Source organism: Oncorhynchus masou, unplaced genomic scaffold (assembly GCF_036934945.1).
Source record: "Oncorhynchus masou masou isolate Uvic2021 unplaced genomic scaffold, UVic_Omas_1.1 unplaced_scaffold_1560, whole genome shotgun sequence".
NCBI lineage: Eukaryota > Metazoa > Chordata > Actinopteri > Salmoniformes > Salmonidae > Oncorhynchus > Oncorhynchus masou.
In genome coordinates, this window is record NW_027005658.1 from 80,031 (window position 1) to 101,556 (window position 21,526).

General features: G+C 41.1%; 1 protein-coding gene and 1 long non-coding RNA gene across 4 annotated transcripts; both read left to right on the top strand.

The window, feature by feature from the left end:
• The first annotated feature begins 629 nt into the window (after positions 1-629).
• LOC135531226 (uncharacterized) lies at positions 630-5,353 on the top strand. Its single transcript, XR_010453978.1, has 4 exons — positions 630-753; positions 4,312-4,389; positions 4,671-4,994; positions 5,114-5,353. It is a non-coding gene; the product is annotated as an uncharacterized LOC135531226 (long non-coding RNA).
• Positions 5,354-5,765: 412 nt separating this feature from the next.
• Positions 5,766-19,595, top strand: LOC135531230 (B-cell receptor CD22-like). 3 transcript variants are annotated; one of them, XM_064959356.1, is made up of 8 exons: positions 5,766-6,571; positions 14,134-14,460; positions 14,802-15,056; positions 15,265-15,528; positions 15,730-15,820; positions 15,988-16,042; positions 16,136-16,371; positions 16,679-19,595. In XM_064959356.1, coding segments are annotated over exons 2-8 (1,089 nt in total). In that variant the 5' UTR covers positions 5,766-6,571; positions 14,134-14,273; the 3' UTR covers positions 16,680-19,595. The 3 variants fall into 3 exon arrangements, with proteins under 3 accessions (XP_064815428.1, XP_064815427.1, XP_064815429.1); XM_064959355.1 differs by lacking the exon at positions 5,766-6,571 and adding an exon at positions 12,545-13,974; XM_064959357.1 differs by lacking the exon at positions 5,766-6,571 and adding an exon at positions 12,545-13,948.
• The last annotated feature ends 1,931 nt before the right edge of the window (positions 19,596-21,526 follow it).

Consider the following 21,526-nt stretch of genomic DNA (forward strand, 5'->3'; position numbering starts at 1 on the left):
TGACACACAGCACAGACAGAACACTGGACATACAGTATGAGTGTGTGAAGTGTCAATCAAAGTGAAGAGGAGGGCTCCTCTGATTCCCTTTCCCTGCTTCCTCAGCCTGAGCTGATTTTGAAATCAATTGCAAATGAATATAGGGCCTGTTCCAGGCAGACTATATTACAGTCGCCTGCCAGATCTCACAATGCCTGGATAGGTGTTTGTCTGTATCCTCTCAGCATGTGGGGGAGCTGAGTGAACAAATGACTTACTGTTTTATTATGACAATCACTTGTATTCATTCATAATAAAATACAGTTTAAACAAATCAGATGTAGTATCATTATTAATATAATGTAATTTTGCAGAAAGTGGTGTTCTAAAACCCAAAAACAGTTTCAGCAACATGTTTGGGGAATGAACAGCACCCCACCAGAACTAGTGTTTCTCAATCCTCTCAGGAGGGACCCATCTATCCACCATCCATATTGGAGCCACCAATGAAGAAATACAAGTAGCCTATGACATATCAGACAGACATTTCTTGTAAAGTCCCTCTCTCTCCTCATGAAGATGTCCACACCGTTCTTAAAGCCCTTCACTGGCGTGTTGGTTGCCAGGAAGAGGCATCATGAAGACAGGAAGCCAGCTCTGCAGCACCTTTCAGCCCCTCAGTACATCTAGTTGCTGTCAACCACAGAACTCACACCATTCTGTTTCATTCTCTGTTTGGACAGTGAGCTCACCTCCCCTCTCTCTCCTCACGCTGTAAGTACGCTTGATGATGTCTATCTTTTCATTATTATTGGTTTCTAGTCCTCAAACTTCTGATATGACAATGTTTTTATATTGCTGTTTTGTTTGTCTGTTAACCTAGATAATATACATAATGTAGACCTAAATACAGTTTGTTTGTCTGTTAGCCTAGACATACATAATGTAGACCTAAATACAGTTTGTTTGTCTGTTAGCCTAGACATACATAATGTAGACCAACATACAGTTTGTTTGTCTGTTAACCTAGGCATACATAAGGTAGACCTTCATGCAGTTTGTTTGTCTGTTAACCTAGACATACATAATGTAGACCTACATACAGTTTGTTTGTCTGTTAGCCTAGGCATACATAATGTAGACCAACATACAGTTTGTCTGTTAACCTAGACATGCATAATGTAGACCTACATACAGTTTGTTTGTCTGTTAGCCTAGGCATACATAATGTTGAAAAACATACAGTTTGTCTGTTAACCTAGACATACATAATGTAGACCAACATACAGTTTGTCTGTTAACCTAGACATACATAATGTAGACCTACATACAGTTTGTTTGTCTGTTAGCCTAGGCATACATAATGTTGAAAAACATACAGTTTGTCTGTTAACCTAGACATACATAATGTAGACCAACATACAGTTTGTATGTTAACCTAGATATACATAATGTAGACCTCCATACAGTTTGTTTGTGTGTTAACCTAGACATATATAATGTAGACCTACATACAGTTTGTTTGTCTGTTAGCCTAGACATACATAATGTAGACCTTCATACAGTTTGTCTGTTAACCTAGACATACATTATGTAGGCTACATACAGTTTGTTGTCTGTTAACCTAGATATACATAATGTAGACCAACATACAGTTTGTTTGTCTGTTAATCTAGACATACATAATGTAGACCTACATACAGTTTGTCTGTTAACCTAGATATAAATAATGTAGACCTACATACAGTTTGTTTGTCTGTTAAGAACCTAAAGTGAACCTAACTTCAACGTCAGGAAAAACAAGCATTTTAAAACCACGACCTAGAGAGGTAACACCGGCGATCAACTTAACACTTTACAACTAAGCACGCTGAAAATAAACAGGACTTCTGCAGAGTTGCACACACTGTGGTCCAACCAACAGCTCCACACAGAGAGCCAGAAGAGCTTTACTTCCTCCTTCCTGACTGCTGATGTGCTCTTAAAGTGGCAGCGCACAGTGAAGGATCTGTGCAGGATTTCACCACAACATGAAACTATATATGGATAACAGGCTACATTAGACTATATATGGATAACAGGCTACATTAGACTATATATGGATAACATGCTACATTAGACTATATATGGATAACAGGCTACATTAGACTATATAAGGATAACAGGCTGCATTAGACTATATATGGATAACAGGCTACATTAGACTATATATGGATAACAGGCTACATTAGACTATATATGGATAACAGGCTACATTAGAATATATATGGATAACAGGCTACATTAGACTACATATGGATAACAGGCTACATTAGACTATATATGGATAACATGCTACATTAGACTATACAGTATATGGACAGCAGCAGTCAATACAGCAGACTATGGTGATGATGATACTGATTCCTCTGCTAACTAATGCTACTACCAGTACTGTACACAAGGGTCAACAGTGTAACATAATATGGTAGTGGCATGTTGTACTACAGACATCAGTGTTTGTGTGATTAAATGTGACTTTGTCAAGTAGACAGTGTTGTGTTTCACCATTTTATCTGATGTATTGTCAGTTTGTAATGTTGTTATTAGCCCAACATTATTGAGGACATTATTATTAGGATGGTGCAGTAATGTGGAGATGCCAGTAGGAGGAGCTCTAGTCCAGAACATTGGTACCTTCAGTACCACGTTGATGCGGCTGATGAGGAGTGTAAACTGAATGTGTTTGTAGAACAGTATGAATGACATCATGGAACTGTCCAAATGTAAATGGAACTTTGACCTGTTCCAAGTAGAACTCAGAGGGACAAGACAACACATTCTAAGATATTATAAACATTCCATATAGAACAGTCAACATATTGTTAACATTTACATTTACATTTAAGTCATTTAGCAGACGCTCTTATCCAGAGCGACTTACAAATTGGTGAATTCACCTTCTGACATCCAGTGGAACAGCCACTTTACAATAGTGCATCTAAATCACATGGTTCTGTATTCAAATAAAAGTGGATTTGGGGAACATTTTGTCCATTATAGAAATGTAGGGCCCATTTTAATACACTAACCTCCGTTCTCTGGCATGCTGTTCTGGTTGTCATGCATGTTAATGTCTTAAAGAGGAAGGAAAGGACAGTTCTGTATCAGCTACTTGTGTTCTGACTACATAAATATGTATCAACCACAGAACTGACACTTACTAGCAGTTCCCACTCAAAACCAGTAAGTTAACTCACTGTACAAGACCTCTCCCCTTCACTTCACTCTGTAAGTACTCTTGACAATATCTTGAAATACAGTTTTTTGGTTCTTTGTTTTTAGTAATATATACATAAGTCATATACTTGAAGGTAATGTATCATTTTACTCCTTGTTATGTTTTGAGCTCTGTTTTGGTTGTTACGTCAGGGTCAGTATTCATAAAGTGTCTCAGTGTAGGAGTGTTGATCTACAGAGGGATGAGATGATTAACCAGGGTAAAAAAGACATGCAGACAAACATTGTAATACTGCAGTGTGTGTGTGTGTGTGTGTGGGGGGGGATTTGTACATTGCTAGACATGACGGCCTTGTTGACCTGATAGCCAGTGAGCTGAGACCAGTAGTCTCACCAACAGCACACATGCATAGAACTACTGAAATGTCATAAAATAATAAAGTACTCAGGAAATAGCAGGACAACAAGCAACATTTACCAAATTTGCCAAAGCGAAGGCTGGGCTGTCTGTCTGTCTGTCTGTCTGTCTGTGTGTGTGTCTGTGTGTCTGTGTGTGTCTGTGTGTGTGTGTGTCTGTGTGTCTGTCTGTGTGTGTGTGTGTGTGTGTGTGTGTGTGTGTGTGTGTGTGTGTGTGTGTGTGTGTGTGTGTGTGTGTGTGTGTGTGTGTGTGTGTGTGTGTGTGTGTGTCTGTGGGTGTGTGTTTGGGGGTGTGTGTGGGTGTGCATGTTTGTGAGTCACTTGCTGTTTAGCCTCACAGCTTGGAGGTAGCTCCTATCATTGAACATTGTGGTCAGAAATATGTGTTTACAGTACAATTAGTGATTGTTGTTGTTTATAATGATGTTGACTGTTGTATACATTAGGAAATTATTTTTGCATCATACATCATGTCAGGTTAAATAGACAGATGTAGACAGACATGCAACTCGTCACACACATTACATACAGACAGTATTCACATAGACAATCATATAGCACAATACAACAGAACACAATATGAGCCTGGTTCATTTTCAGTAATGAGGCCCTGTACCCCATTTACAGTTTCTACTTCAATGTATCAGGTGGAGTTATTCACCAGCTATAGAGTGAGTTGTTGTTTATGTTTCTAAGACTGCAGGGTGGGAGATGCAACAATGGCCTTGAGAACAGCAGGAAGTGTGCTGGTGGTCTTTCTCTGGTCTGTAGCAGGTATGGTCTCATTCTTATGTTTTAGTTGCCCTGTTTATCAATCTAGACATTTCTAAAAGGATAAGAATCATAATGTTGTTCTGGTGTGTTCTGTTAGGAGTCTCCACTTCACTTTTAAATAGTTATCTTTCACACCTCACTGAGTGACCCTTATATGTGGTTTCCATCCACACTCAACTCAGCAACTATGGCAACAAAGTGTGGACAAACCTTACTGTCAGTGTGAGCCAAAAGACCTTGACTTCATTCTGATTCCCTTTTGTTGTGTGACCTTGTTTCAGTGATTCTGGGTCAGAATAGCAGGATTGTGACCTACACCAAGAAACGTTTCTGTACCTTGAAGGGGTCAACAGTGGATCTATCCTGCTCTTACACATATCCCAGAGGTCATACAGTCACAGCAACCACATGGTATAAAAGGAAGAGTTTGACCTGGACTCACATCCCAGTTAAATATGAGGATCGTATAGAGTACCGTGGGAATAAGGAGAATGACTGCACCCTGAGAATCACAGACCTGAGAGAGGAGGATTCAGCATCATATTACTTCTCATTTTCAACAGGCTCAAGGACATCTGGCTCAGTTGTCACTCTCTCTGTCACAGGTTCTGTAATCTGACATAAATAGAACAGTTACCACTTCTAATGATGTATTACATTTTCAATGAGAACTTGGAATGGTGCTGACTGACAGATGTTCTCCATTGTTGTTTCATAACTACAGATCTAAAGGTGACTGGGGGAACAAGAGGGGAGTATTGGACGACACTGACCTGTAGCACCACCTGTACTCTGACTGACAACCCCACCTACATCTGGTACAAGAACGGACTCAAAGTAAAGGAGGACACCTCCAGACAGTACTCAGACTCCTTTAGTGATGCAGACAGTTACTCCTGTGCTGTAAAAGGCCATGAGGATCTCCACTCTCCTGCAGTGTGTAAGTGTGGACTTTTACATACAACATTTGTTTCAGGTTGTCAGACGATCATTATTGAATTTGCTGTGAATGTGACGTCCACTTCTGCTTTAGTTCTGTATGCTTTGCCACGCAGTGTTGAATGGGCTTCAAGATATAAAATCAAATTCATGAAAATGCAGTCAATGGATGAATTTACTTCTACCAAATACCTTTCATTACGTTGTTGAGCCTGTACACCATTGCACTACTTTTTTTGAGCACTGAAGACCCATGAAAAATAACTACTAAAGTTTAAAAACTACAAAGCTGATAGTCACTTCCTGGTTACTTTCACAGCATATGATTTAAACATTGTTGTTTAGTTTTTTTCATTGATACTTGGAGGTGAGGTGCCCTGATTGGTGTCACTCGTTAGTCAGAATGTGTTACAACTGTGGGGTTTTATTTTGTTTGCCTCTTCTTGGGTAAATGTTGTGGAAGCTCATGTCTTTTTGTTCTAGTTGTTGTTGATAGTACATTTTCAATGGACTCCCCCATGAGTGTCTTTCAGAGCCCACTGGTCTTGTTAGAGCCGATTTGGACATATTTGTGTAAAAGACTGAACATATGGAGCTCCATGTATATTTGTGTAAATATATTAAATATTAATGTAAATGATGAAATATTAGGTACGTACCATTATGATTTATATTTACCTGATTTGAGATATATTCATTTGTCGTTTGTGTAACTCAGTTTTTGTCCCCCCCTCTTGCCTATTCATTGTATTGTGGTAAGTGTGTTAGGATAAAGGCAGGAAGTTGGGCCTTCGGGAGAGGGAGTCCTTGCTAGATGCGGGAGCGGTATAGTTTTTTGACCATACATCCATACATACATCCATACATACAGGTCATAATATGTATTTTCCATATCAAGTATTCTCTGCTTTAAGTTGATTGGAGAATAACTTATTTGTTAGATATAAGAAGAATAAACATTTTTGTTGCACCATATCCCTGGATGTCATCGAATGTTTGGCCGTTTGGGAAACCTTGAGTGTGGACTGTATGCGTACCAAACAACCCCGCTTCAGGCTTGGGCAGTGGCTATGGTAAAGACGAAAGGAAGCCACTACAATCAAGTCAAAAAACTCCGTGAAGGATTACTATCGGAAGGAAATCTCCGGTTCGACACACGCTGGATATTGTTGTATTTGTAATTGCATTCGGATCGCAAGGACAGCTCGCTTGGAAGGATTTGAACTCCTAGAATTCGCCAGCCGTGAGTAACCACTGCGAATGAATGAGCTGCCCTGTTCAATGCGATCGTTTGATCATGCATATTATGGAAGCGCAAACGTGCTTTTAATTGGAATGTTTGATCAACTTGGGAATGGAATTCAAAACACAGCGTTGTGAAAACAATTAAGAAGTTTAAGTTTGGGTAACACTGAGATCCTACGCACAATGTAGGTTAATCTTATGTCTAATATTTGGCCTCATGTGTAAATGCAATGCAACGAATGCAATCTAAGGATCTAAAGCCAACTGTGTGTTTAAACTTCATTAAAGGGACAACTGATAATGGGATGAAATGTTTAAAACGCATATAAAATGCCGAACTTGCACATGTGCAATTCAAAATGGGTCAATATGCTGAAATGGAGGACTGTTTTAAAGCATTAAAGGAGGTCTAAAGGGGCATTACGTTTAACAATCAAAAACCAACAACTGTGTCATTGTAAATTGAGTTTACTAAAAGTGAATGATGGAGGATGAAATCCCAAATAAGACTCCACTGGAGAGGGCAGAGGAGCATCTAAATTCACTCTATGCAGCCCGGAGAGGCAAACTTGGAGTGTGTACACGTAAAATGAATGAAATAAAAGCCCTTCTTGTTGATGGAGGAAACATTGAAACTGTGGAGGAGAGTCTTGAAGCATTTCATGCTGTTCTCAATGACTTTAAGAATGCTCATGATTCTGTGCTAGAGCTGGTCACAGAGGAGGAACATGAACAGGAGAGCATTAACTATTATCAACCAAGAATGAGAACTTATGAACATTTCCTGAAAGAGGTGGAAATATGGAAAAAGCTGAAATCGAGCCACAAACGCTCATTGAACCACATGACAGCATTTCCAATGTGTCAAAAACATCAAGTAAAACAAAATATTCTAAGACTGCTTCCTCAGTGTCCTCCGCACGCCTAAAAGCTGAGGCAGAACGAGCAGCTCTACTAGCTCGCCAAGCATCATTACAGGACAAGCATGCATTGGAACTGGAGAAAGCTCAACTGAATATTAGGATGGAAAAAATGGCACTGGAAACGGACATAGCAGCATATAATGCCAAACTGAAGGTCCTGGAGAGTGACTCAACTTCTCAATCCCATGTTGTGGCAGCCCATTTTCTAAGCCAAGAAGATGGAATGAACTCTTATTTTGAGAACCAGGAACCCGAGGTCTATAAGGAACCTGAACCATCACCTGTTGAGTTTGCTGCATTAGGTGCAGTTCCAAAGACCCCGCTACAAAGAGTTTTACAACCGACCACAAAGCCATCAAAACCTATTCAGAAAACAGCCATAAACCACACCCCTCAGCAGCCAACATCAAGGTCTAGCAATCAACACGGAATCAACACTGCGGGTATCAGCCATGATAACCTCTCTACTGTCATGCAAAGGCAGAATGAAATTGCTGACCTCCTTGTACTACAGCACAAACAGGCCACACTCCCTGTTAGGGAGATACCTATGTTTGACGGTGATCCTCTAAACTTTAGGCCATTTATGCGTGCATTTGAGCATGGTATAGAAGATAGGACAAGCAGTCACCAGGATAGGCTCTATTACCTGGAACAGTACACCTCTGGTCAGCCCAAGGATCTGGTCCGTAGTTGTCTGCATATGGAAGCCAGAAGAGGCTATGCAGAGGCTAAGAGGTTGTTAAAGGAACACTTTGGCAATGAAATCAAAGTCACCACTGCTTACATGGAAAAAGCTTGGAACTGGACAAACATCAAACCGGATGATGGAAAGGGACTGGGTGGCTATGCACTCTATCTTAGAGGATGCTGTAACGCTATGCAAGACTTACAGAACATGGAAGAGCTTAATCTTCCCTCCAACATAAAGTTGATCATGTTAAAACTTCCCTACAAACTAAGGGAAAAATGGAGGTCTACGGCATGTGATATTTTAGAGAGAAGCCACCTGAGGGCCCAGTTCAGTGACCTTGTGACGTTCATGGAAAAACAGGCCAAAATACTGCAGGATCCTTTGTACGGAGATATCCAAGATCCCCTGATCAACAAGAGGTTTTTAAAACCAAAACAGAAGCTGACTTTAAGCAGCAGTTCAAGTCCAAGAGTAGGGGAAGCAGCTTTGCCACTGCAGTAGCTGTAGTGGCAGATTGTGACCCTGAAAAACCTCTAAAAGAACAAACATTCAAAGTCAAGAAACCAGGCACCTACCCTTCTGATTCTCCCAGTATCTCATGTGTATTTTGCGCTGGTGAGCATTTCCTGGTCGACTGCCAACAGGTGAAGGCACAGCCACACGAAGCCAAGGTTGAGTTTCTGAGATCAAAAGGCCTTTGTTTTGGCTGTTTGATGAGAGGACACTTAAGCAAAGAATGTAAAAGAAGGATGACCTGTCAGAAATGTCAAAGAAAGCACCCCACGATCCTGCACATTGAAGGAAGAGAGAGATTTAGATCTCTGAAGGCCGATACGAGGGGTGTAGCAGTAAAGTGGGAGGAGACTGTCAGCAGTGCTCTTGTTTCACTGGAAGCTGGTGAAGATACCGGGGCCGGTACAGATTGTGCACTTGCGATTGTGCCAGTTCAAGTAAAGATGGCAAATGGAAGCAGGTCTACGTTAACCTATGCATTTCTCGATTCTGGTAGCTCAGCAACATTTTGTACGGAGAGACTCATGAGGCAGTTGCAAGCTAAAGGCAGTGAGACTGAAATTCTGCTACGCACAATGGGGCAGGAGAGTCCTACCAAGAGCTTTGAGATATCTGGATTAGAGATTGGCAATGTGGAAGGTGACACATTTCTTGCATTACCAAAGGTCTACACCCAAAATAAGATCCCAGTGACAAGAGAAAATATTCCCACTCAGAAAGATCTCAAAAGGTGGCCATACCTGAAAGAGGTTCAGTTGAAGGAAATTGACGCCGACGTCGAACTCCTGATTGGCGTAAATGCTCCAAAGGCAATGGAACCCTGGAAAATCATAAATAGTCAAGGCAACGGACCGTATGCAGTGAAAACCCTCTTTGGATGGGTGATGAACGGTCCTCTTAACAATTGTACCATGGCAGAAGAATCTGGGTATCCTACGGTGATGGCCAATCGTATCTCAATGGCCGACCTGGGGGTTCTTCTTGTAAATCAGTACAACCATGACTTCCCTGAGAGAGGGTATGAAGAGAAAAGTGAGATGTCAGCTGAGGATCGTAGGTTTATGGAGATCGTATCAAGCTCCATAACCCTCAAAGACCATCACTACTACTTACCGTTGCCCTTTCGCAAAAAAGATGTAGTCCTGCCAAACAATCGTGACATGGCAAAGCAGCGGGCTCTAAATATTATCAGGAAGTTCAAGAAGGACAAAGGTTACGCTGCAGAGTACAAAGGCTTCATGGAAGAGATGATAACAAAAGGTTACGCCGAGAAGGTACCACAAGAACAGCTCCTCAGAGAGAAAGGCAAGGTATGGTACATACCACACCATGGCGTTCACCATAAGCGCAAAGGAACGATACGAGTAGTGTTTGACTGTTCATCATCCTATAAAGGTACATCTCTTAACAGTGAACTCCTTCAAGGCCCTGACCTGGCAAACACGCTTATAGGAGTCTTGCTAAGATTTCGGCAAGAACACATTGCCATGATGGCAGACATCGAAGGAATGTTCCATCAAGTACGTGTCCATGAAGATTACTTAGACTTCCTGCGATTCCTATGGTGGCCGGACGGTGATACTAACAAAAGATTGGAGGAGTACAGAATGAAGGTTCATCTTTTCGGTGCTATATCCTCTCCAAGTTGTGCAAACTTTGCACTGCAAAAGACTGCAGAAGACATCTGTGAGAGGTACAATGAAGAGGTGATCCAAACAGTCAAGTCCAACTTCTATGTTGATGACTGCCTCAAGTCAGTGGCCACAGAAGAACAAGCCATAGCCCTCACAAAAAACCTCAGGGTTGTGTGCTCTCAGGGTGGGTTCAAATTGACCAAGTGGGTCAGCAACAGCCGCACTGAGCTGGCTTCTATCCCTGATGAACACAAAGCCAAGCAGATAAAGGAATTGGACCTGGACAGAGAAAAGCTGCCTGTTGAAAGAGCACTTGGAATCCGATGGAACATTGAAAGAGATGCATTTACCTTCCGGGTCACTGTCAAGAACAGACCCCTTACAAGAAGAGGTATTCTCTCAACTGTCAGCTCTATTTATGATCCATTAGGTTTCCTCGCCCCATTTGTATTAAAGGCAAAGCAAATTCTTCAAGTGCTCTGCAAGCTAAAGTGTGGATGGGACGAAGTCATCCCTGAAGAACACTCTATTTCATGGCAGAGATGGCTCTCCGAGCTGGACCAGCTCTCCAGATTCCAGATAGACAGGTGTATGAAGCCTGAGAACTTTGGTCAAGTCATGACGGCACAGCTGCATCACTTCGGTGATGCAAGTGAACAAGGTTATGGCACGGCAAGCTACCTTAGGTTCACAAACGGTACGGAAAAGGTTCACATTGCATTCATCCTGGGGAAATCAAGGGTGACTCCACTCAAGCAGATGACAATCCCCAGACTGGAACTTGCTGCAGCAACATTGGCAGTGCGAGTGGACAGGATGTTAAGGTTGGAGCTCCAGATTGAACTTGAGGAGTCAACTTTTGGACTGACAGCCAGTCTGTGCTAAAATACATCCGTAATGATACCAAGAGATTCCATACCTTTGTGGCTAATAGGGTTGCTATGATCCGTGACCTATCGAAAGCAAAACAGTGGAGGTATTTGAACTCCAAACACAACCCAGCCGATGATGCCTCAAGAGGATTACATGTTGAAATGTTCCTGAACTCAAAGAGATGGCGCAATGGACCAGAATTCCTGGAGAAACCAGAAACTCAATGGCCGAAAGTCCCCGAGGAGCTTAACTCCATCCCTCCGGATGATCCAGAGGTGAGGGAAGACGTAATCGTAAACAGTACAAGTGTGGAAGAAAAGAGTCCAACCAGCAAACTGATTGAGTACTATTCAACATGGAACAGCTTGAAGAAAGCAGTTGCCTGGATGCTGAAACTGAAGAAACGTCTTCTACAGTTAAGCCAGAAAAGGAAAATTCTCTCTCAAACTGATCCAGATCAGAGTCTGACAAACTCACTGAAGGAACAAATTGACAAGTTCAAACTGACGTTTGGAAAAGAAAGTCTGTCTGTGGATGACCTAGATGAAGCAGAAAAGGTCATCATCCGATTTGAACAACGACAGCACTTTAAACAAGAAATTGCACTAGTTGTGAAAGGAAAACAATGTGCCAAGAGAAGTGGCTCAATCTGTAAGCTTGATCCAATTGTTGACAATGGCATTCTGAGAGTAGGAGGAAGGTTAAGCAAAGCTGCTATGCCTACGGAACTAAAGAATCCTATGATACTTCCAAAAGACTCCTACATCTCTAGACTGATCTTACTCCATATCCATGAGCAGGTTGGCCACTCTGGGAGAGGTCACATGCTTTCTAGACTTCGCCAGCGATATTGGATACCCTGTGCCAACTCTTTAGCAAGGAAGATCCTTAAGAGCTGTGTCTTTTGCAGGCGGATGCAAGCTAGAGCTGGAGAGCAGAAGATGGCCGACCTTCCACAAGATCGGGTGTCACCTGATTTGCCGCCTTTCACCCATGTGGGCATAGATTACTTCGGCCCCATAGAGGTGAAGCGAGGCCGCGTTCATGTGAAGCGGTATGGTGTGATCTTTACTTGCCTTGTGAGTCGAGCTGTCCATCTAGAAGTTGCTAGTTATCTGGATACTGATTCCTGCATCAATGCCCTGCGCAGGTTCATCTGTCGAAGGGGCCCAGTAACAAGTATCAGAACAGACAATGGCACCAACTTTGTTGGAACACACAGAGAGCTAGGGGAAGCTATGAAAGAGCTGGATCACAGCAAGATTCAAAATGAATTACTGAAGGAAGGAGTGACATGGTCATTCAACCCTCCCTCTGGAGCCCACCATGGGGGGTATGGGAGAGGTTGATCCGACTGGTGAAAAAGATCCTCTATTCAGTCCTTAAAGAGCAAGTACTGGATGATGAGGCTTTGCAGACCGCCTTGTGTGAAGTTGAGGCGATTATGAACGACAGACCAATCACTACTGTAACAAATGACCCTAATGATCTAGAACCCCTGACTCCGAACCATCTGCTTCATCTGAAAGCTAAGCCAGTCCTGCCACCAGGACTATTCCAGAGAAGCGACCTATACACACGAAGGAGATGGAAGCAAGTACAATATATCACTGACCTCTTCTGGAAGAGATGGATCAGGGAGTATCTTCCACTTATGCAGGAGCGGAACAAGTGGAACAAAACTAAGAGAAACTTCAGTCCTGGTGACCTCGTGGTCATCGTCGACGACACCGCCCCAAGGAACTCCTGGCTAATGGGGCGTGTGGTGGAGGCCTTGCCAGGGGCCAAAGGTCTTGTCCGGAACGTCATGGTTAAGACTAAGACCAATATCTTACAGAGACCTATCAATAAACTCTGTCTGCTCCTTGAGGCGACTGAGTGAAACACACACACACACACACACACAGTGCTCCATCTTAGAATCACGTGCACCTCTGATTCGTTGATGTCGTACTCTTACATTCTTTGATGTCAAACATTTTTGGACGTCAAACTCTTGACATTTTTGGAAGTTGAACACCTTTACACTTCAACTCAGACTGAGATCTATGGACTATTTTTCTATATGGCACCTTGTATATTTGTATATAGCTATCAACTGTAATCGTGCTCTGGTATAGAATGTTTTGTGTATTGGCTCTATGTCTGAATATTAAGTAATTGTTGTGCATTCAGGCAGTCAACAATTAGGGGCCGGTATGTTAGAGCCGATTTGGACATATTTGTGTAAAAGACTGAACATATGGAGCTCCATGTATATTTGTGTAAATATATTAAATATTAATGTAAATGATGAAATATTAGGTACGTACCATTATGATTTATATTTACCTGATTTGAGATATATTCATTTGTCGTTTGTGTAACTCAGTTTTTGTCCCCCCCTCTTGCCTATTCATTGTATTGTGGTAAGTGTGTTAGGATAAAGGCAGGAAGTTGGGCCTTCGGGAGAGGGAGTCCTTGCTAGATGCGGGAGCGGTATAGTTTTTTGACCATACATCCATACATACATCCATACATACATCCATACATACAGGTCATAATATGTATTTTCCATATCAAGTATTCTCTGCTTTAAGTTGATTGGAGAATAACTTATTTGTTAGATATAAGAAGAATAAACATTTTTGTTGCACCATATCCCTGGATGTCATCGAATGTTTGGCCGTTTGGGAAACCTTGAGTGTGGACTGTATGCGTACCAAACAACCCCGCTTCAGGCTTGGGCAGTGGCTATGGTAAAGACGAAAGGAAGCCACTACAGGTCTCATTTTTGTCTTTGTCAGTGACTCTTTTATTAATTCCCACTTTTGTTTTGGTTACATTTGAGGTTTTCTTGCTGGGGAACGTAACAGCATAAGTGTATACAGTAGATATTGTAATGAAGAATTTTATAAAGGTGTTATATTGTCTTGTATTTCAGGTCAGAAGTGTTGGAGTGTGACTTACACCCATCAGAAGATCTGTGCTTTGAAGGGGTCAACAGTGGACATATCCTGCTCTTACACATATCCCAGTTACCATGAGATCAAACAAACTTTCTGGTTTACTAAATGGTCTGGTATGGAGGCTGAAGATCTGAGCTCAGTGCCAGGGTATGAGGGTCATATAGAGTACCTTGGGGATAAGGAGAGTGACTGTACCCTGAGAATCACAGACCTGAGATTGAGTGACTCTGCTGGGTTCAGGTTCAGATTCATAACATCTGGAGGAAAGTTTCATGGCTCACCTGTCTCTCTGACTGTCACAGGTAATCTGTCACTCATCTCACATCTATGACACATATCTAGATAGCTGTAATGTGAGTGTGGTATTGTATGTATGCTAATGCATTTAACGTGTGTGCTTCAGTTTTTGCTGTGATTTTAGCTGTGCTTTTGTATGTAAGCTAATCAGAATGTTGTGTTTTAATCTGATTAAATTGGTTCTATTAAACCCAGGACTTCCTGGGAAACAGTGGAAAATATTCCGGAGTTGACTATCCTGACTAAATCCTTCAAATTCATTAAATGAATGACTGTAATGACCTTATGAAGGGCAGCTATACAGACACAAAGGAGGAGAATAATGATGTGGTTCCTTTTACTCTAGATGTTGTGTTGGAGATGGATCCTACATCTGTGTCAGAGGGGGAGAGAGTCACACTGAGATGTAGAACCAACTGTACACTGGACCCCATCACAGTCTACAGTTGGTATAAGAATGGACAGCCTATACCAAACAGCAACACCTCCTCTCCTGTCTATATCCTGTTCTCAGTCAGCAGTGAGGATACAGGCAGATACTCCTGTTCTGTAGAAGGACATGAGGATCTCCCCTCTGATGAAGAGACTCTCACTGTCACATGTAAGTACATTGGGTTTAACCCTTTAGTTTGGTATATTAACATTGTAGTGACAGATATTGGCTCCACATGATACTTGAATAGAGAATCTTCAATAAGAGGATGGAGCTAAAAGTCATTGTGTGGAAAAGTACATTTGTGGAAAATGTATAGAATATGTTTAACTGACCTAATTAGTTCTCTTACTAAATCCACTGTCTTTTAAATCAGATGGACCAAGGAACACCTCAGTGTCAGTCAGTCCCTCTGGTGAAATAGTGGAGGGCAGTTCAGTGACTCTGACCTGCAGCAGTGATGCCAACCCACCTGTGGACAAATACACCTGGTACAAGAAGAACGTAGCCTCACCAAAGGCATCAGGACAGAGTTACAACATCACTAACATCATCTCTGAGGACAGAGGAGAATATTACTGTGAGGCTGAGAATATAATAGCATCTAATAACTCTACAGCTCTGATGATCATTGTAGCAGGTAAAGTTACATCTTCAATACAAAACTACATGTTTCAAGCTAATTTTAATCATTATGTTTTGGCTTATTACACCTTAGTTTATAGCTATACATTGGGTTATAAGATCCCTTAACAAGTATTGCATTACTGTCCTGTATTATAGTTTATTTTTAGTTTATTATATAATGCCATGTACTCATATCATCCATATTGTATTATAGGGAAACAGACCTCAGTTCTGATTGCAGCTGTAGGGATCATAGTGGTTGTTCTGGTTCTCATCCTCTGTCTCTCTGGACTCATGTTGTTCAGGTGAGTGAAGAAGGAACACTGATATTTGTATTATTCTTTCACCTTAACACTCAGATTTGTTTAAATGTATCTTTTTATTTTGTTCATTATTTAAATGTAGCCCTCTGATTTGTTGTTAACTTCATTAATTTATTAATTTATTTATTCATTATTAATGTGCAAAACAGGAAGAAGGCCTCCAAACCCACCTATGTCACAAGAGACACAGCAGACGATGGACATGTGAGTCTGATGGAATCAGAAGGAGACTGTGATGACTGTATTCTTTGTGGAACATTTCCACTCCTCATGTTGTCTGTCCTCTCTCTCCATCAGGGAGACTCTAGTCCAGTGTATGACAACATCTCAAACATGGCCATGACCTCTACTGCAGCACAGACAGAGTCCACATACGACCAGGATGATGTTCACTACGCCAGCGTCCACTTCTCTCGTCCCAAAAACCATGAAATGCCTCTGTACTCCACCGTCCAGCTGCTTCAACCCCAGAAAGAGGATGAGGATGTCCAGTACGCTGCTTTGAAATTCAACCTCCCCAGTGCTGCCACCTGGTGAGCATATTCTGCATTAAGGTCATTCATATGCTGCAGTTTATTGTAGGAGATGTCATCAATAAGCAAAACAGTTGACCCCTAGTGAAAACTATGAAGCCAAACTATGAACCCAACAATGGACATCTCAGGACAGTTACTATGACATGTCTATAATGAGGGAGAGATGTGATGATGGTTTTGAGCAACTGTTCTTCTGTTCCAAATGGCACCCTATTCCCTATTTAGTGCACTACTTTAGACAGAGCCCTATAGGGTGACACCATTTGGGACACTATTTTTGTTTCATTTTTGTTTCTCTCTTCAGACCCGCAGCAGCACAAGCAGCTGAGGAGGACTCCTCTGTTCTCTACAGTACAGTCAACAAACCCTGAACCAAGAAGACCTGAACACAACAAACCCAGAACCAAGAAGACCTGAACACAACAAACCCAGAACCAAGAAGACCTGAACACAACAAACCCAGAACCAAGAAGACCTGAACACAACAAACCCAGAACCAAGAAGACCTGAACACAACAAACCCAGAACCAAGAAGACCTGAACACAACGAAACCAGAACCAAGAAGACCTGAAAACAACAAACCCAGAATCAAGAAGACCTGAACACAACAAACCCAGAAAGAAGAAGACCTGAACAGAACAAGTTTGACAAAAACCTTGTATATCTGGACCTGTATATCTAAACTAAGTGATATAATGCCTGTGGAGGTGTGGAATATTGACCATTATAAACTGGGTGGTTTGAGCCCTGAATGCTGATTGGCTGACAGGTGTGGTATACCAGACCGTATACCATGGGTATTAACATTTGTATTTACTGGTCTAAGTACATTGGTAACCAGTTTAAAACAAGGCACCTCAGGGTTTGTGGTGCATCCAAGCACTCCGCGTTGCATTGTGCATAAGAACAGCCCTTAGCGGTAGTATATTGGCCATATACCACACCTCCTCAGGCCTTATTGCTTCAGTTTATAATGGCAACAAGGTACTTCAGGGGTTTGTGTTATATGACCAACATACTGTTCCACGGCTTATTTTAAACTGGTTGACAACATAAATAGAACAGTAAACAAGTCTTTTTACGTCATACCCGTGGTATATTGTCTGATATACAGTATAGACTTCTGAAATGCTGTTTCAGCCAATCAGCATCCAGGGCCAAAACTACCCAGTTTATAATAGTATTTAATAATATATGCCATCGAGTAGACACTTTTATCCAAGTCATTAGTCATGTTTGAAAACACTTTTCGTATGGGAAGTCCCAGCAGGAATTGAACCCATGCACCATGCTGTACCAACTGAGCCACAGGACGACTCTATTCAAATGTAGAGTAGGAGTTCTGATCTAGGGTCAGTTATGACTCTGAAACAATGATGAATATGGACCTTAAGGGACCTTAACATTTTTTATATATATTTTACGTTGAAAAATATTGTATTTCTGACGTAGGTAACCTTGAGTTCCATTTATATCTTACAGTGCATTCGGAAAGTATTCAGACCCCTTGACTTTTTCCACATGTTGTGATGTTTCTAACTTTTGCTCAAATTGATGAAATAGTTCTCTCCTCATCAATCAACACACTAAACTCATAATGCTAAAGCAAAAAATATTTTTAGACAATTTTGCAAATGTATAAATACAAAAAAACTGCAATATCACATTTACATAAGTTTTCAGACCCTTTAATCATTCCTTTTCAAAGCACCTTTGGCAGCGATTACAGCCTCGAGTCTTCTTGGGTATGACGCTACAAGCGTGGCACACCTGTATTTGGGGAATTTCTCCCATTCTTATCGCCAGATCCTCTCAAGCTTGGTCGTGTTGGATGGGGAGCGTCGCTGAACAGATATTTCCAGGTCTCTCCAGGGATGTTCAATCAGGTTCAAGTCCGGGCTCTGGCTGGGCCACTCAAGGACATTGAGATTTCTCCCGAAGCAACTCCTGCTTTGTCTTGGCTGTATGCTTAGGGTCCTTGTCCTATTGGAAGGTTGAACCTTCACCCCAGTCTGAGGCCCTGAGCCCTCTGGAGCTAGTTTTTGTCAAGGATCTCTCTGTACATTTCTCCATTCATCTTTCCCTCGATCCTGACTAGTCTCCCAGTCCCTGCCGCTGAGAAATATCCCTACAGCATGATGCTGCCACCACCATGCTTTAACGTAGGGATGGTGCCAGGTTTCCTCCAGTGGCGATGCTTTGCATTCAGGTTTCATCAGACCAGATAATCTTGTTTCTCATGTTCTGAGAGTCTTTAGTTGCCTTTAGGCAACCTCCAAGCAGGTTTTCATGTGCCATTGGCTTCTGCTTCTGTCTGGCCACTCTACCATAAAGGCCTGATTGGTGGAGTGCTGCAGATATGGCTGTCCTTCTTGAAGGCTCTCTCATCTCCACAGAGGAACTCTGGAGCTCTGTCAGAGTGAACATTGGGTTCTAGGTCACCTCGCTGACCAAGGCCCTTCTCCCCCGATTGATCAGTTTGGCCAGGCGGCCAGCTCTAGGAAGAGTCTTGGTGGTTCCAAACGTCTTCTATTTAAGAATGATGGAGGCCACTGTTTTCTTGGACATTAAAAAATACAGAAATGTTTTGGTACCCTTCCCCAGATCTGTGCCTCAGCACAATCCTGTCTCGGAGTTCTAGAGACAAATCCTTCGACCTCATTATTTTTGCTCTGACATGCACTGCAAACTGTGGGACCTTGTAGACAGGTGTGTGCCTTTCCAAATCATGTCCAGTTAATTTAATGTATTACAGATGGACTCCAATCAAGTTGTAGAAACATCTCAAGGATGATTAATAGAAACAGGATGCAGCTGAGTTCAATTTCGAGTCTCAAATCAAAAGGTCTGAACACTTATCTAAATAATGTATTTCTGTTTTTTAGTTTTAATACATTTGCAAACCTTTCTAAAAACCTGTTTTTGTTTTGCCATTATGGGGATAGTGTGGTATATTTTTTATTTAATCTATTTTAGAATAAGGCTGTAACATATCAAAATTTGAAAAAAGTCAAGGGGTCTGAATACTTTCCCAATGCATTGTATATAATTCTATCTTTTTTATGTTATGTTTCTGAAACAATCATCAAACTTGTGAGACTTTTGCCTCAACGTCCAGGAAAGAGTTCTGCTTGATGCAATGTTTCTTATTGCTTTTATCAAATTTTATTTTTTGTAAACTGTGTTGTTACATTTTTTTAAATAGACTTTTAAGAATGAACTTCATTGTCATTGTTTTTACCTTGTTATAACAGAATCTTCAGTGGAGAGAAAGTGAAACGCTTTCAAAATCACACCTCTTGTACTTTCACTACATACAGTAACTACAAATAAGACATTTACATTAGTTTGTATAGCAATAGTGGTTCATTCATCTTCATCATTATTATCATGTCGGTACAAAAACTCCACAGACACTTTCAGAAGGAGCAACATCTATGTTTGGAGTGTGGAGGGTAATTCAGTCAGTGATGGCATTCCAATCCAGAACACTGAGAGATAGAACATTCTGGAATGTCGATGATTGACAATAATATATCTGACAGTTAACGAGTTCAGACCAGGCAGTGAGATTATTGCCTGATATAAGAATAACAGTCCACCATTTTGTCCAACTGGTAGTTAGAGAATGACAGTCCACCATTTTGTCCAACTAGTAGTTAGAGAATGACAGTCCACCATTTTGTCCAACTAGTAGTTAGAGAATGACAGTCCACCATTTTGTCCAACTGGTAGAGAATGACAGTCCACCATTTTGTCCAACTAGTAGTTAGAGAATGACAGTCCACCATTTTGTCCAACTAGTAGTTAAAGAATGACAGTCCACCATTTTGTCCAACTGGTAGTTAGAGAATGACAGTCCACCATTTTGTCCAACTAGTAGTTAGAGAATGACAGTCCACCATTTTGTCCAACTAGTAGTTAGAGAATGACAGTCCACCATTTTGTCCAACTGGTAGTTAGAGAATGACAGTCCACCATTTTGTCCAACTAGTAGTTAGAGAATGACAGTCCACCATTTTGTCCAACTGGTAGTTAGAGAATACATTACATCACTGTTAAGTATACTGTATGTTTACGCACATTAAAATATCCTGTTAGCCATACATAGTCTAATATAGCATGTTATCCATACATAGTTTATTGTAGCCTGTTGTCAAAATATTGTATAATGTAACCTGTTATCCATATATAGTCTAATGTAGCCTGTTATCCATATATAGTCTAAAGTAGCCTGTTATCCATATATAGTCTAATGTAGCATGTTATCCATATATAGTCTAATGTAGCCTGTTATCCATATATAGTCTAAAGTAGCCTGTTATCCATATATAGTCTAATGTAGCCTGTTATCCATATATAGTCTAATGTAGCCTGTTATCCATATATAGTCTAATGTAGCCTGTTATCCATATATAGTCTCATGTAGCCTGTTATCCATATATAGTCTAATGTAGCCTGTTATCCATATATAGTCTAATGTAGCCTGTTATCCATATATAGTCTAATGTAGCCTGTTATCCATATATAGTCTAGTGTAGCCTGTTACCCATATATAGTCTAGTGTAGCCTGTTACCCATATATAGTCTAATGTAGCCTGTTATCCATATATAGTCTAATGTAGCCTGTTATCCATATATAGTCTAATGTAGCCTGTTATCCATATATAGTCTAATGTAGCCTGTTACCCATATATAGTCTAATGTAGCCTGTTATCCATATATAGTCTAATGTAGCCTGTTACCCATATATAGTCTAATGTAGCCTGTTACCCATATATAGTCTAATGTAGCCTGTTACCCATATATAGTCTAATGTAGCCTGTTATCCATAGTCTAATGTAGCATGTTATCCATATATAGTTGAATGTAGCATGTTACCCATATATAGTCTAATGTAGCCTGTTATCCATATATAGTCTAATGTAGCATGTTATCCATATATAGTCTAATGTAGCCTGTTATCCATATATAGTTGAATGTAGCATGTTATCCATATATAGTCTAGTGTAGCCTGTTATCATGTCCAGTCCAACTCCCGTATGGACTTGGGAGAGTCGAAGGTCAAGAGCCACGCGTCCTCCGTAACATAATCCATCCAAGCCACACTGCCCACAGAACCTGGAAGCCAGCCACACTGATGTGTCAGAG

Coding starts and splice junctions, on each gene's coding strand:
- LOC135531230 (XM_064959356.1), top strand. CDS start 14,274: ATGGAGGCTGAAGATCTGAGCTCAGTGCCAGGGTATGAGGGTCATATA. Junction 15,529..15,729: donor TCTGATGATCATTGTAGCAG/GTAAAGTTACAT, acceptor ATTGTATTATAG/GGAAACAGACCTCAGTTCTG. Junction 15,821..15,987: donor TCTGGACTCATGTTGTTCAG/GTGAGTGAAGAA, acceptor TGTGCAAAACAG/GAAGAAGGCCTCCAAACCCA.